Below are 15,215 nucleotides of genomic sequence, written 5' to 3' on the forward strand. Positions count from 1 at the left end.
GCTGCATCAAGCTGTGTGTGGATCCCCGGTACGCAAACACCAAGTGTCACTACGTACTGAAGTTCTACCTGTCCCCGGTGTTGCGAAGGATGGGCCTGGCCTCGCTGCCGCGGAACACTCCGAGTAGTTGGACCATTCCGTATCACCTGTCCTTCGTGGAGAAGTTTATGAAGAAAAACACCTTTGACCACAAGTCCATCAGGAAGTGGTCAGCACGTAGTGTCCTTGAGACCCTTTGGGAAAAGGAGGGCGGATCCTATCGAGCAGTTCCCTGAGCAGACTGTCAAAGCCATTTGGCAGAATGCCTCATCGCCAGAACTTTCCAACAAGCACCAAGACATGGCTTGGCTGGTGTTGAGAAGGGCTCTGCCAGTGAGATCCTTTATGTACGCCCGGACTCTCTGCCGCACCGCACGCTGCCCTCGCAGCGGCTGCGGGGGGGACGAGACTGTCTCACACCTTCTGGAATGTGCCTATGCAGAGGAAGTCTGGAGAGGAATGCAGTGGTGTTTGTCGGGGTTCGTCCCGAGCAGCGCCGTAACGTGGCACTCCGTGCTGTACGGCCTGTTCCCCGGGACGTACACCGAGACGAACATCAACTGTGCCTGGAGGATCAACTTGGTGAAGGACGCTCTCTGGGTGGTCCGAAACCTGCTGATCTTCCAGCTGAAGGAGTTGACCCCGACTGAGTGTTGCAGACTGGCACATTCAAAGGTCCAGGACTACGTGTTGAGGGACGCGCTGAAGCTTGGGGCGGCTGCTGCCAAGGCGCGGTGGGGAAAGACCACGGTGTAACATCTGCCTGCCTAACAAAGAACAGGAGGCCCTTGCAGTCATTTGGGCTCTGCTGATGCCTCAGCTAATTATATGGGCATATGATTGAAAAATGTACAGACCTGTGAAAAAATGATAAATTCTGATCTCTGTATGTACATGTTTACATATGTATGGCATGACCAACTGTACAGACCATCAAATTATTTTATGAATAAAGTATATTTTTGAAATAAAAAAAAATCTCTCCACTCAGAGCTACCACCTAAAATACTCCCGTTAGAAAGCACAGATGCATATAAAGGGAAGTTATATAAGCACAGGAGGGAGAAAGAAAAATAGACGATCCAGCTAGGTTGATAAGAAAAACCTGGATACAGCTCATGGACCAAATGGCCTGCTAACGTTTTCCTGAGCAGTACATTCTACATTAGCAGATGTTGTAAATGGGATGGCGCAAGTTGCAGCAAATGATCAGGATCAGGACAATGGACAGAACTGCACTGTTCTTCTTGGAAAGAGTGCCATGGGATCTCTCACATTCAAAAAGATCAGATAGAGGGTCAGTTTAATATCTTATCCCAAAGACAGCATATCAGAACATGCAGCTTGGGTCTCTCTTGGTACTGACGTGTTGGCCTTCAAGAGGATGGGTTCTAGTCTTAGAATCAGAGGTTGAACCAAGATTCCAACTGGCCTGAACTGAAATCATGGCACCCCTTTAACATTCCACTAAAGTCCTAGCCCAATGAATGATCTCCCAAAGCATGGGTCTCATAGCACGGATTATATGCAATTAAGCCACTGGTTGGGAAACACATGACCCAAGAAGTGTTTTAATCTTTAAGGTGAATTTGGTGAGAGCAATGCTAAACAGCCCAGTCTACACTTCCAGACAAGATCAAGGTCCTACAGCAAATTTCACCCCCATTAAAGTCCAGTTAGTTGTCAATGTTTCCAATTTCCACTAAGCAAGGAAATTCTGGGTTAAATCATAATACAGCAGGAATCAGCCTGCAGGCCTAAATTCAGGAACGAGGTGTGGCAAACAGGGAGAACATTTAACAAACAAGACACAGTGACTGTCATTCCTAAGAAACATTTTAAATAATTCCTGCACACAATTAATCCACATCTAATGTGGGATGCATATCTAGGTTTAAGGGATTTCATGTTGATAAGGATAGCCTCAGACTACAAGAGAATGTAGACAGACTGGTCAGATGGAGCAGATCAGCAGCAAATGGAATTCAATCTAGCTACGTGGGAGGTGATGCACATGAGCAGGACAAACAAGGCAAGGGAATACATGAAGAATGGTAGGATCCTGAGAACTACCAAGTATCTGAGTGATCTTAGTGTATATGTTCACCAGCCCCTAAGGTATCAGGACAGGTTGATAAAGTGGTTAAGGCGGCATATGGCGTTTCTGCCTTTATTAGTCAAGGCATAGGCTAACGAGGGCCTTTTTCTATGCTGTAGATTGCTATGGTTTATGGTGGATGATGGTGGTGTAGTGATCATATCACTGGAGCAGCAATCCAGACTAAATCTATCAGGGATACTGGTTCAAATTCCACCACAACCATTGCTGATGGAATTAAAATTCAATTGATAAAAGATGGTCTCATGAATGTGAGTTTGAATCACTACCTTAAAAAACTCCTCCTTCAGGGAAGGGAATCCTTACTCATCCTGGCCTACATGTAACGCCACACCCACAGCAATGTGGGTGACTCCTAACTCTTCCTCTGAACAGGCCAGGAAAGCCAGTCAAATTCCGCCAATTAGGCATGGGCAACTAATGCTGGTCTAGTCAGTGATTTCCACATTCCACAAAAATTAAATGAATTGAAATTACCTCTGATTTTTTAAATATTAATGTGGATTTGCAAGAACAACACTAAACAACTCTGCCCATTTCTACAGTCTCATGCTCCCAATATTCTATTCCAAATCATTTACAAAGGGGAAACCTGGTTTGTTCAGTGGCAATGAATAGACAAAATGATCTACTAATAACACATTACATGGCTTCAAGTGAATGGAGGTAACTGCCCTGCAGCAAGGGGATTCTTTTGTGTCACAGTTATTTCTCAACACTTGCAATATTTCACATCTTCTCCAGATAATAATCAGAACATTTAGAATGAAGCTAGCAGTTAGCAAAGCAAACAGTGAGCATTTAATGCAAATTTCCATCAGTGAAGGGGGCCACAGTGGAATTCAGAAATTGGTCTTGTCTTCAAAAACAACTGATAGGGAAAACAGAGGGAAAAAAAAATGTATTTTTCTTCAAACTCTTTCACTGTCCTTTCACCCAGACCAATTATGACCAACCACTGCCACTCATGAGGAAATACAGGTCTGATTCTGCTGAGAAAAGTGCAGAAATAAAATTGACAAAAGTGATAATCCAATATTTTCACCCATTTGTGAATGCACATGTTACAGGCAAGGCCAGCATTGGTTTGTTGTCCAGCCCGAATTTCCTTGAAGATGGTGAAGAGCCAACTCCTTGAACCACTGCAGTTCCCACAGTTCGACCTCTCAATAGTGGTTTGGTACAAAATTGTGGTTTGTTTGGCCATTTCAGAGGGGGGTTAGGAGTCACCTGCATTGCTGTGGGTCTGGAGTGACATGTAGGCCAGACTGGATAAGGACAGAGACAAAAGAAAACTGCAGATGCTGGAATCCAAAGTAGTTCTTCCAGCCTCCTGTCTGTCAAGACTGGGTAAGGACAGCAGATTTCCTTCCCTAAAATCCACATCACCAGGTGGATTTCCACAATAATTGATGAATCCCAATCACAGAGATGGGTTTTTAATTCAAGAATTATTAATTGCATTTACAGGAGCTGATGGCACAGCAGTAATGTGATTGGGCTCATATTCCAGAGGTGCAGACTCTGGGGAAAAGATCAAATCCTACCATTCAGCTAGTGGAATTTAAGGTCAGTTGACAAACTATTTCACCACGGTCTCCCTTATTACCAACAGAACAAGAACCGAAAAAGTGATGATTATAGACTGATCAGGCCGGTGTGGTTGTTTGCTCTTTCACCTTTCAGAAAGCAAGGTTTTGGGCTCATGTCCCACTTCAGAGACTCAAGCACAGGTTCTTGGTCAACGGCCCAGTGCAGTGCCCAACAGGCACAGTGAGAGATGCTCTTGACTGAGGTTGAGCCTGCCCTTTCTGATGACTGCACAATATCTAGTGAGAGTGGGGAGGGGGGCGGAGAAACAGGGCTGACTTTTATCGGTTTGGTGTTACTTCATTAAAACAGGATTGTCCAATCACTTACCTATATCAGGGTTTGTGGGCTCATGGGGGAAAAAGTCTTCTATCAAATAGGTTTTGTTTTTTGTTTTGTTTTGTTTTTTCTACTTAGGAATAGTTTTTAATTGTGTTGATTTAAATATTTCAAAGAATTTTTGTATTTGCGAATTTTCTATGGTCTTTATTCAATGTCTTTTGGGTGGGGTTCTTCCTCCTGGGGGTGGGGTGCGGTCTCAGGCTTGCCTGGAGGATTATGGCTAGCCATTCGCTTAGATGGTGCACCTGGAATATCAACTGGAGTAATTCACCAATCAAAAGGAAAAAGATATTATCAAGTCTTAAAAGAGAAGGGGTTAATGTAGTTCTCTGACAGGAGACACATCTATTTGATAAAGAACACTTAAAGCTACAACAGGGTGGATTTGGTCAGGCTTTTTTTTCATGTTTCAGCTCAAACAGCAGGGGAGTGGCCATTCTAATTCGGAAGAATCTTCCTTTCCAAATGTTAAGCCAAATAAAAGAGGAGTCTGGACGGTATATATTGATCAAAGCCCTAACACATGGAGAGGGATATGGAATCTTGAATCTTTATTGTCCCCTGGCACAACTTTTCAAATTTGTAACGGCTGCGTTCTCTAAGTCAATGGCTTTCAGGGTCCGCCGAACAATTATAGGGGGAGATTTTAACTGTATTATTGACCCAGAGAGATATAGGATACCTAGAAGCACTACGGGTATATCTCTGAAATTTGTAACGGCTGCGTTCTCTAAGTCAATGGCTTTCAGGGTCCGCCGAACAATTATAGGGGGAGATTTTAACTGTATTGTGACCCAGAGAGATATAGGATACCTAGAAGCACTACGGGTATATCTCTGAGATCTGGACAACTGGCATATCTGAATAAAGAGCTCGGACTAGCAGGTGTATGGAGAGGTCTCCATCCCCAAGGTAGAGACTTCATTTTCTATTCTAACCCACACAAGTGCCATCCCAAAATTGATGTGTCCGTTGCCCCCTCGACCCTTCTGAATTTGATACTGTCCTGTAAAATAGGTAATATAGCTATTTCTGATCATGCCACAGTATATATGGAAGTCAAGACTAGGGATGATGGGATAGGCCCCCGACATTGGCATTTCAATCCTTTATTGAAGGATAGCAAATTTATAAAGTATTTTTTGCAAGAATTCAAATCCTTAAGGGAAATTAATTCAGGTATGGCTAGTAACCCTTCGATGATGTGGAAAACCACAAAGGCATATCCATGAGGCTTGGTCATCTCATATTCCGCAACCCAGAAAAGACAAAAGGGAGAGCAACAGCGCCTGCTTGACGCTCACCTGAAGGCGGCTGAGACAGTGTACGTTGACAGGCCCTCCGTTACTAAGCTACAAAAGATCACAGCCCTTAGGGCAGCCTAGAATACCGCACTTATCCAAACAGCAATGAGGGAAATATTATTTGCAAAGCAGAGATTATTTGAATACCTTGCCAGAAAGAAAAAAGCTCCCCAAGCCATTACATCCATGAGAGAAAGTGCTGGTACCTTGACTTGTGACTGTAAAAAGATCAATACAGCCTTTAGAAAGTTCTATTTTGAACTGTGTAAGTTGCAGGACTGTTGAGGATAGAACTAGGAAGATGAAATCCTTCTTTAAAAATTTGGATCTTCCAGGCCTAACCTCGGAGCAGGTGTCGATCTTGAATGCCCCATTGACAACTGAAGCGGTTAGGTAGCTTCAGAGTGGCAAAGCGCCTGTGCCAGGTGGATTCCAGGTTGAGTTCTATAAAGAATTTATAGGGGAACTGGCCGAGCCACTCAAATACGTATAATTACTCACACAGTCATGGCCGCCTCCCGCCTTCATTGAGAGAAGCAAACATTTCTCTCATTCTCAAGAAGGGAAAGCCCCAGAAGATTGGTCTTCATATAGACCCATATCCTAGTTAAATGTGGATTTCAAAATTCTTTCAAAACTATTAGCATTAAGACTGGAGAGGGTCTTACCATACATTATAAAAGAGGACCAGACGGTGTTTATAAAGGGTCGCAGATCAACTAATAATATTAGAAAGGTCTTAAATATGATACAAGCACATCAACATACTGGGTTTAGTGTCTCCCTAGAGGCAGAGAAGACATTTGATCGGGTAGAACGGCCATATCTTTTTTATATGCTAGAAAGGTTAGTGTCAGAGAGGTATTTACTAAATGGGTTTCAGTATTATATAATGATCCCAAAGCAGCGGTGATCAACAGTTTAGGCTCGGATAGCTTTAGTGTCGGCAGGGACTGTCGTAAGGCATGTCCTCTTTCACCACTATTATTCACGCTAGCGATTGAACCACTAGCAGAGGCTATACGAACTGACCCTGATATAACTGCTCAGAGGGTTGGATCAGGCAAGCACAAAATTACTCTATGTGGTTGATGTCCTCCTTTTCTTAAGTGATCCTTTGATATCCGTGCCTTGCTTAATTCAAGTGGTCAATCTATTTGCTATGTTCTCAGGTTACAAAATCAATTTTATGAAATCAGAGGCCATGCCATTGGGAGGTCTTGCCAGTATATCTGACTTACCGGACAGATCTCGTTTTCCCTTTCGGTGGTCACTAGAGGATTTTCTATACTTAGGTATCTTTATCACTCCAGTATTTGATTAGTTGTATCAAGCCAATTATGTACACTTACTGGAGAAAATGAGGCAGGACTTCAACGCTGGGGATATCTCCCAATATCCTCATTAGGTCGAGTAGCCTTAGTCAAAATGAATATCCTACCTAGTCTTCTATATCCGATAAGAATGCTCCCCTTGATGATGCCGAGACAGGCGTTGCATAAGCTCTATGGCTGGCTCTGCTCCTTTATTTGGAATCATAAACAGCCTCTTATCAAATTAGAAAAGCTGCAGCTCCAACAAGTAAGGGGAGGACTGGACTTTCCCGATTTCAGGAGGTACCAATTGAGGTCCTTATTATCTTATGTAGCTGACTGAGTCTCTTGTGACCTACAATCAGTCTGGTTAGATATGGAGACCTCCCAAGCAAAATGTCCCCTCATCAATCTTTTATTTATGGACAAGATGAGAGCGATCATGGACTATTGTATAAACTTTATTGTATTAAATACAATTAAAGCTTGGAGGATAATGCGACAAGATTAAGGTAACCCGCAAAAAACCTCCCCTTATAACCCCTATTGGGATTCCAGCCAGGGCTTACAGATGCTACATTTAAAACTTGGAAGTCCAGAGGTATCTCCTGCTTGGGAAACCTGTTCAATGGGGAGGTTATGATGTCCTTTGAGCAGTTGCACCAGAAGTTTGGACTGCCTAACAGGGACCTTTTTTGGTATTTTCAAATAGGAGACATTATACAAAAGACCACACCGATAGTCAATCCCTACAAATCGGATAGGGAAAGGAGAATGCTATGGCCGATGGGGCCACCCTCAGTCAGTACTCTATCACTCACTCTGCAATAAAGGTATCGAAGGACATAGAACGATTATATAAAACCTGGAACGAAGAATTAAAGTTGGAAATCTCTTTAGAAATGTGGGAGGACATCTGGAAAAATGTCAGAAAGATCTCTATCTGTAATAGAACTCAGGCTATTCAATTAAAGATACTTCACAGGGCTCATATAGCACCTGAACAACACTCAAAATTCAAGGCAGGAGCATCCCCAATGTGTCCTAATGTAAAATAGAAGTTGGCACTCTCACGCATTGTGAAAGCCACAAGATCCGTAGGTATTGGGATAGAGTAGCAAATGCCTTGACAGAGATCTTGGGTACGGAGGTTGGATTGGATCCAATCCAGTATCCCTGCTTTTGGGCTCTTCAGATTTCCCCTCCCTGGATGTGCACGAGAGGAAATTATTTACCATCCTCTCCTTTTGTGCAAGGAAAAATATTTTAGTGAATTGGGTAGCTGAAGACCCCCTAGGACTTTCAAATTGGCACAGGATAGTCATGGAATATATCCCCCTTTGACTTCCTCACAAATATAGGGCACAAAAAAAATGGAATTATTTTATAAAATATGGCAGCCCTTTTTGAACTATATCGACATATATCTCAGCCATATTGTCCAGGGCTTTGTTTAGCTGTGGTAATGGTTCTGGCTGGCTCTGGGGTCTCCCGGGAGGAGGAATCCCATACAAATACGGGTTTTTATGACGACTTGATGTAAATCTATTGAGCATGTATCTAGTTATTTAATTACTTTGTTTACTGTTAGTAATGTAGGATATCCTATTTTATGTTTTGGCTGTTTGTACAACAGATTAGCGGTTAGTTGTGTTTTCTTTTTCCTTTTTGTTTTATTATTTTTAATTTTATTTGTTTATTTAATTTTATATTGGTGCTTATTACTTTTATAATTTTGTAAAAAAATCTTTAAAATGTGTTCTTTTTTGCAATAAAAATAGGTATTATAAAAAAAACAATGCAGGACAAGCAAGTCCTAGCACAAGAAAAGAGGAAGCGCAGTGTTGCCATGGAAATTTAGAAGGCCTGTCTTAGAACCTCATTCACATTTGTTATTGAAAGACTGTGTTAAGGACAGTCCAGGGTGCGTAGAAAAGCAAAAGAACTGCCAAATCCCACATTTGTTCGATGTTTGTGGTAGCAGCGAGGTCAGAGTTGACACACATCATATGACTAACTTGATAGTCCCTTTTTTTGGAAGTGCTGCTTTGCGGGAGAGCTCTGTTAAAAGTAATTATAGCCAAGTGTCTAGCTTCCATTTTTGCATCACGGGAGCAGATAACAATGCCTTTTGGAAAACTAAGGAAACAAACTCAGATGAGTTGAAGCTGACAGGCGATTGTGAATTTAGTTTCTGTAACAGAGTTAGTTCTGAGAATGTGAGGGACAAGTTGATAACACTGTTAGAAAAGTATTAATTTTTCCTTAATTGACAGCTAGAGTACAAAAGGAGATCAGTTATGTTAACTTTTCTATAAATCACTGATTAGGATTCTAAACATCACTCATTAGAAAATATGTGAAGGCCTTGGAGAGATTGTACAAGAAATTCACTAGAAAGGGGCTAGAGACGAGGGATCTCAGCTAAGTGTAGTAACTACAGAAGCTAAGATTACTCTCCTTGAAACAGAGAAGGTCAAGGGGAAATTTAATAAAATCATATACACAGTAATACGGGGGGGGGGGGGGGCGGGGAGAGAGAGAAGACAGTCAAATCTCTATCTTACATTCATCAAGAAAATTCGCTAAATTGTCAAAGCACGCTGATAGATTGACTGGTGCAGGCAATTCCATAGAGGATACACCAGTTAGATCACTGACAGTTAACTGCCAAATGTTAACCAGGTTGGTTGATTGATATGGCAATGCCTTGACTGGATAAATGAATGGCTGTCACCTATTTGATGCATTGATACAGTCGGTGTTCTTTCGGTCTGCAAAGAACAGAGCTGTTTTAGTGTATCAGATGAGTCTACTTGCCATTAATTCAGCACTCTCCTTTCATACAGTATTGACGTTATCATTACATTGGTACTCTTGCTAAAAGTCCTGATACTGCAAGACAATTGATCCTGTAAAAATATAGGATTAAAGGAGGCCTTTCAGCCCGTTGAATTTTCAACAAATCTAGTTAACCACATTCCTCAGTCTGTGCATCCTGGTAATTTTTGCTTCTTCTGATATTTATACAAATCCCTTTGAAGGCTATCCACTGAAATTCTATCCAGCACCTGATCAGGCTCCGCATTCGAAATTAGAGCCACTTGTTTGAGTAAAGATTTATTCTTGTGTCAGGTCCGATTCTTTTCCAAATCACCTTCAAGCTGTAAGCTTGAAAGAAAGATGGAATTCCAAAGGATAGATGCCAATTGTTACTTGTCCCAATTTATCTTGAACGGAGAGGTTTGCTCAGTCATTTCAGAGGGCAGCAGTTAACAGTCAATGCATCTGTAAGTCTAGAGTCACATGTAGGCAAGGATGGCAGATTTTCCTTCCCTAAAACGCACAAGTAAACAAGATGGTGTTTTGTTTACAATAACTGATTCAGCTGTCATCACTGATACAAGATTTATATCCCAGATTTATTCATTGAATTCAGCTGCTATAGTGGTATTTGAACCCATGACCCCAGAGTATTGATCTAGGCCTCTAATTACCAGTCCAGTGTCAAAACCATTATGCCACCATCTTTTTTTTTTAATAAATCCTTCAGCTAAAGAAAACAGCCTCACCTATTTAACACATCCAGCACTTTCATGTTTTAAATATCTTTCAGATTACCTTTTCAGCTCAAAAGGAGTTCAAAACATTTGGAAGTTGTCAGAGGCAAAAGGGGGAGACTGTTTTCACTGGCAGGAGGGTCTGTACTAAAGGACACAGGGAAGATGAGATTATACTTCATGCAAAATAAAAGAAGAAATAGTCTAGCCCGCTGAACCTATCATTCAATAAGATTAATGACTGGCCTTATTATCATCTGATATTCAGTGCCTTAGGCTCCACTTTAGGGGAACACCATTCTACAAACAAAGTGACCCTCTGACAGAAGATATTTCTTCCCAGCTCAGTCTTAAATGGGAGATCCCTTATTTTGCAACTTTGCTCAGGGGAAACATCTTCACAGTATCTCTCCAGTCAATGCCCCTCAGAATGTTGTCTATTATTCAATCAGATCACCTCTCATTTTCCCCCCAAACCACAGGCTGAGACCCAAGTGGGGCATAGGATGAAAAACTGGGGTTGAAAAGTCAGACCATATTGACAGAGCAAATGCCAACTCTGACAGATTACAATCCCCACTCGGGCAATTTCCACTGATTTGAGACATCAACGGAGCTGGCTCCATTCTGGTGCCTCAAATTTGAGCCAGTGACAATCACAAGTTGGCCCTCAGGAGGGAGGTGGCGAACAGGGTGAGGGGACAATGCTTTCATTACAGGCACCTCTATTTTATGCTGAAGTCTGAATTCTAACCACCCATTCTCTGGGAATGCATTATTTATCAGGTATAATACACAAGAAAACATGCAGTCTGAGCTATAGTCTTATGACAAATATATCACACACTATGGGTCAATTTGAATAAAAGTTTTTAAATCACTGGATGTAACCTTAACCCCCATGACTGGTTCTTCCAACTCTGCAGTCATGTTGATTCAAAAACACCTGAAATGGTGTCAGAGAGAGAAACTGTTTGAAAAACAATGATCTGAACTTGACAATTGTCACAGCCATTCAGTCCATTCTGCCTGTACCAGTTCTATTACGTGCTGCCAATCTCCTGCCTTTTCCTCACAGCCCTGCACACCAAATCAACTAATGCCCCTCTTCAATGCCTCAAATGAACCCGTCTCCACCACAATTTCAAGGAGTGCATTCTCGACCCTAATTCCTTGCTGAGTGAGAAGATTTTTTTCCCCCTCATCACTGGTACAAAACAAGTTACAATTTGGCATGTGCAGCCTGCTTTGGTGGTGAAAACTGATTCCAATTGCAATTTCAACAGGAAATATTTGTAAACGAATTAAAATTGCATAATTGCATGGCAAGTGGGACTAATTAGATAACTCCTTCAAAGAGTCAACATGGATGGGATAGGCTGAATAGTCTCATCTGGCACCCTCAGATTCTAACCACAACTTTTGAACAGAGTGCACGTCCAGCTAGAAGACACATATTGACAATACTGCTCAAGGGGACTGGCTCTCTTTACCTACCTCCGTGTGCAAATATTACTTTTGAACCCACAGTAAACTGTTCTGCCCTTCAAATTAATCCGAGGGGCACAAGAGAAGCATCAATTGGCATGATGCAGGAATCATTCAGGCGCCTAAAGTCTGAAGGTTCCCAGACACTCATTTCACTTGCTTTCTACAATGCATTCATTTACCTTGCAGTCCCGAGAGACCAGTTTATACAAATACACTAAAGCAGAGGGCAAGATTACACATGCTTTCAAATGGAATCCTACAAGGCCAGCCCAGGCAGTGATGCAGGAAACTGGGTTGTGTTAACTCTTCTGCTTGTGGCTGGTGACTGCAACTCTCCCTGATCTGTGGCCAGCTTCTCTTCTCCTTGTGTAGGAATGGAGCTGCCTGAAAGGGTGGGGAATGGAGAGAAGAACCCAGGAATAGGATCTGGTCAGTTTCCAACAACTTGGGTCTGGATCACTGGGAGGAAGTGTTTGGGGGGGGTGGAGAGAGGAGGCGTGGAGAGTCGGGGATTTTTATTTTTGCTTTCTTTTAAACTAAAGCATTGCGTGGTCAGGTGTCACAGAACCTTACATGTGGGACAAACAGAGGGCTGGAGAAACTCAGCACGTCTAGCAGCATCTGTGAAGAAAGAGAGTATGTTAATGTTTCAAATCCAGTAACTATAGGTTGTTCTGCTATACTGCGCATTTCGCTAACTCTTATTCACTAATGTGATTGATGAATTGGGAACACTTTCTAAAGTATGAACTTTTAATACGTGTGCTGGCTGTAATGTGATTACTTCGCCAACACTAAGTGCTGTTTCTAAAGCACAATTTTTCTATAATTGGGGTTGCACAAGAACACAACCATTGCATTATAGAAGAATTATCTGCACTCCTCATAAATAGATTGGGGGAATCTCCTCAAGGGCCAGTGCTGCCAGAGTATGGCTTCAAATAAAAAAATCAAAAGAAAACAAAGAACAGAAAAATTGTTGGAAAAGCCCAGCAGGTCGGACAACATCTGTGGAGAAAAATCAGTTAATGTTTCAGGTCCCATGACCCTTCCTCAGAACTGGAAGCAAGTTTATCCTCAGTATGAAGCCTAAACTAAGCCAGCGCCTCAAAATTTGGCTTGTGTCCTGATCGTGCCCAATTCCAACTGCCATCTGGAGGTCCGGTCTGGTCTCCACAAGCTCAGACCTGTCAGCTGAAGAGTAACATTGGTAGAGGGCCCAATACAGGGTTCCTTATTCCCTCTCACCATCTTCAAAATAACTTCAGTTTAATGATCTCCAGGCACAATTTTGCCAGCACTGGATCTTACCAAGCTGTGGTTAACCATTATCGATTTCTGACTTGACACAAACATTGCCTGTCAGTAGTTGACCCTGAACTCCCAGCATGTCAGAGACAAACCCTGTGATCCTGAACCCATCCACCAATTCCACCTGCGTTGTGATCTCAATCTCACTTGATACTTTGTGCTATGCCTCCCTGCTTGCATCTATCACTCAGATAAAAGCCTTTCCCCAAGTACCAGATGTTAAGGTGAAGTCACTTCAGTGTCCCATTACACTATCAATTCAAATTACAGAATGAAAGACCCAGCATGGAGCTGGTGTTGCTTACTGCCTGAAGGCCGCCATTGTGTTTTCCAGGTTCTCTCCTGCACCTGTTGAAAGGGAAAATGGAGACACTTCAACATTCAGAGCTGAGCATTAGCTTTCATTGAAGATAACAGTTTGGTCACTGATGGCTTATGGCTGGTCAAAACAACCCTACCAGGTCACTCCCGACAAAACAAGCCACTGCCCTTCAAAGCTGGAACACAGTTTTAATTTAAACCATTGCATGCTCACCCTGAGCCAGGTTTGATCCGCAAATTAGACACTTGAACACAAACCCACGTCCAACAGTCTGGTACAGCACTGAGGGTGTGCTACACTGTTAGTGATGCTGCCTTTATAATGAGATGTAAAGTAGAGGCTGACTGGCTGGCCTCTTGGGTGATCTTAAAAGAGCCCTTGGCACAGTCAGGCAGAAAAGCAGGAAAATCCTGGCCAAGATTTACACCTCCATCAATATCACTACAAGCAAGGTGATTAATTATTGCATTGGAGTCTGCGGAAGCTGTGGGCAAATTGGTTTTCCTACACTTAAGGATTTCAGTGGCTGTTACACATCTTAGGACATGATCATATTGAATGGTGGTGCAGGCTTGAAGGGCAGAATGGCCTACTCCTGCACCTATTGTCTATTAACATCACCTTCTTTGGGGTCTTATCTATGCAGCACAGCAGACAATGTTAAGTGATGCAGTTTGTATTGTTGGCTTCCTTGGCAGGTTTTGTTTTCTTTCCCAGGGTGTGGTTGCTGCCTGGAGAAGGAGAAATGGTGTAAATATGGGAGTGAGCAAGTGTGCACCTGTATCCAGCCTCTCCAGAAAATGAAACTGAAAGATAACTGTAATAACACATGAAACGCAACTGGAAAGGAAAACCTTTCTTGTTGAATATGATAACAGAGCTACTACTTGTGGCATACATAGGATAATGTTTATTTCAATGTATATGTTTTTAATCAATTTTTTCCAGATATTAATACAGCCCTGAAGTAGGTGGGACTTGAACACAGGTCACCTAGCTCAGGGATTGCAACACTACCACTATGCCACAAGAATCCTTGGTCTGCTTTAAAGACATTTACAAATCAACCTGCTCAGAGGTGGTGTCACACACTGTTGGAGTAGGTGGGACATGAACCCAGGCCTTCTGGAAGAAAGGTAGGGACACTACCACTGAACCTCAAGAGCCTTTGGGTCTGCTTTATAGATGTTTTCCAATAAACCTGCTCAGAGAAATGTTATCACTGGAGCAAGTGGGACATGAACCTGAGCCTTCTGGCTTAGTTAAAACACTCCATGCTCCACAAAACTTTTGGTTTTACGTTATTGAGGGCAAAGGTGATGAGTTCTGTATGGACAGGCCATTGCCCGTATCCAAGGGTCTTCATAGTCAAACTCCATATTAATTTGAGATTCCCAACGGGTCTTGCAGGGGTCATCTCAATAATGGAATTTTGTTGTTCATGGGATGTGTCAGCATTTATTATCCAATCCCAATTGCCTCAGAAGGTGCTCATGAGCTGCCTTCTCAAACTACTACAGACCTTGGGGTGTAGGTAGACCCACATTACCATTGGGAAGGGAATGCCAGGATTTCGAAGCAATGACACTGAGGACAGATAATACAGTTTGAAGTCAGGATGGGGAAGTTGCAGGTGGTGGTGTTTGAAAAAAGAAACATCCTGGGGAAAAATTAAAAACAACTGTCACCAAAATGACTGAAAAGGTTACAACTGGTTTCAAGCAGTATTCACTGCTGAAATATGACACTTTGGTATAGAATTGCAATGCCTGGTCCATTTAGCAACACAAGCAAAATCAGTGTTTAAATCACAAAACAACCAGT

The 15,215-nt window shown here is 42.4% G+C and overlaps 1 protein-coding gene across 1 annotated transcript in view; it reads right to left on the reverse strand.

The window, feature by feature from the left end:
- Positions 1-15,215, reverse strand: part of gdpd1 (glycerophosphodiester phosphodiesterase domain containing 1) — a 57,538-nt gene that overhangs the window by 30,147 nt on the left and 12,176 nt on the right. Inside the window, exon 3 of the mRNA XM_043718145.1 lies at positions 13,375-13,417. Coding sequence (XP_043574080.1) covers positions 13,375-13,417 — 43 coding nt within the window. The remainder of the gene's footprint in view (positions 1-13,374; positions 13,418-15,215) is intronic.

This window comes from Chiloscyllium plagiosum, chromosome 28 (assembly GCF_004010195.1).
Source record: "Chiloscyllium plagiosum isolate BGI_BamShark_2017 chromosome 28, ASM401019v2, whole genome shotgun sequence".
Classification (NCBI taxonomy): Eukaryota; Metazoa; Chordata; class Chondrichthyes; order Orectolobiformes; family Hemiscylliidae; genus Chiloscyllium; species Chiloscyllium plagiosum.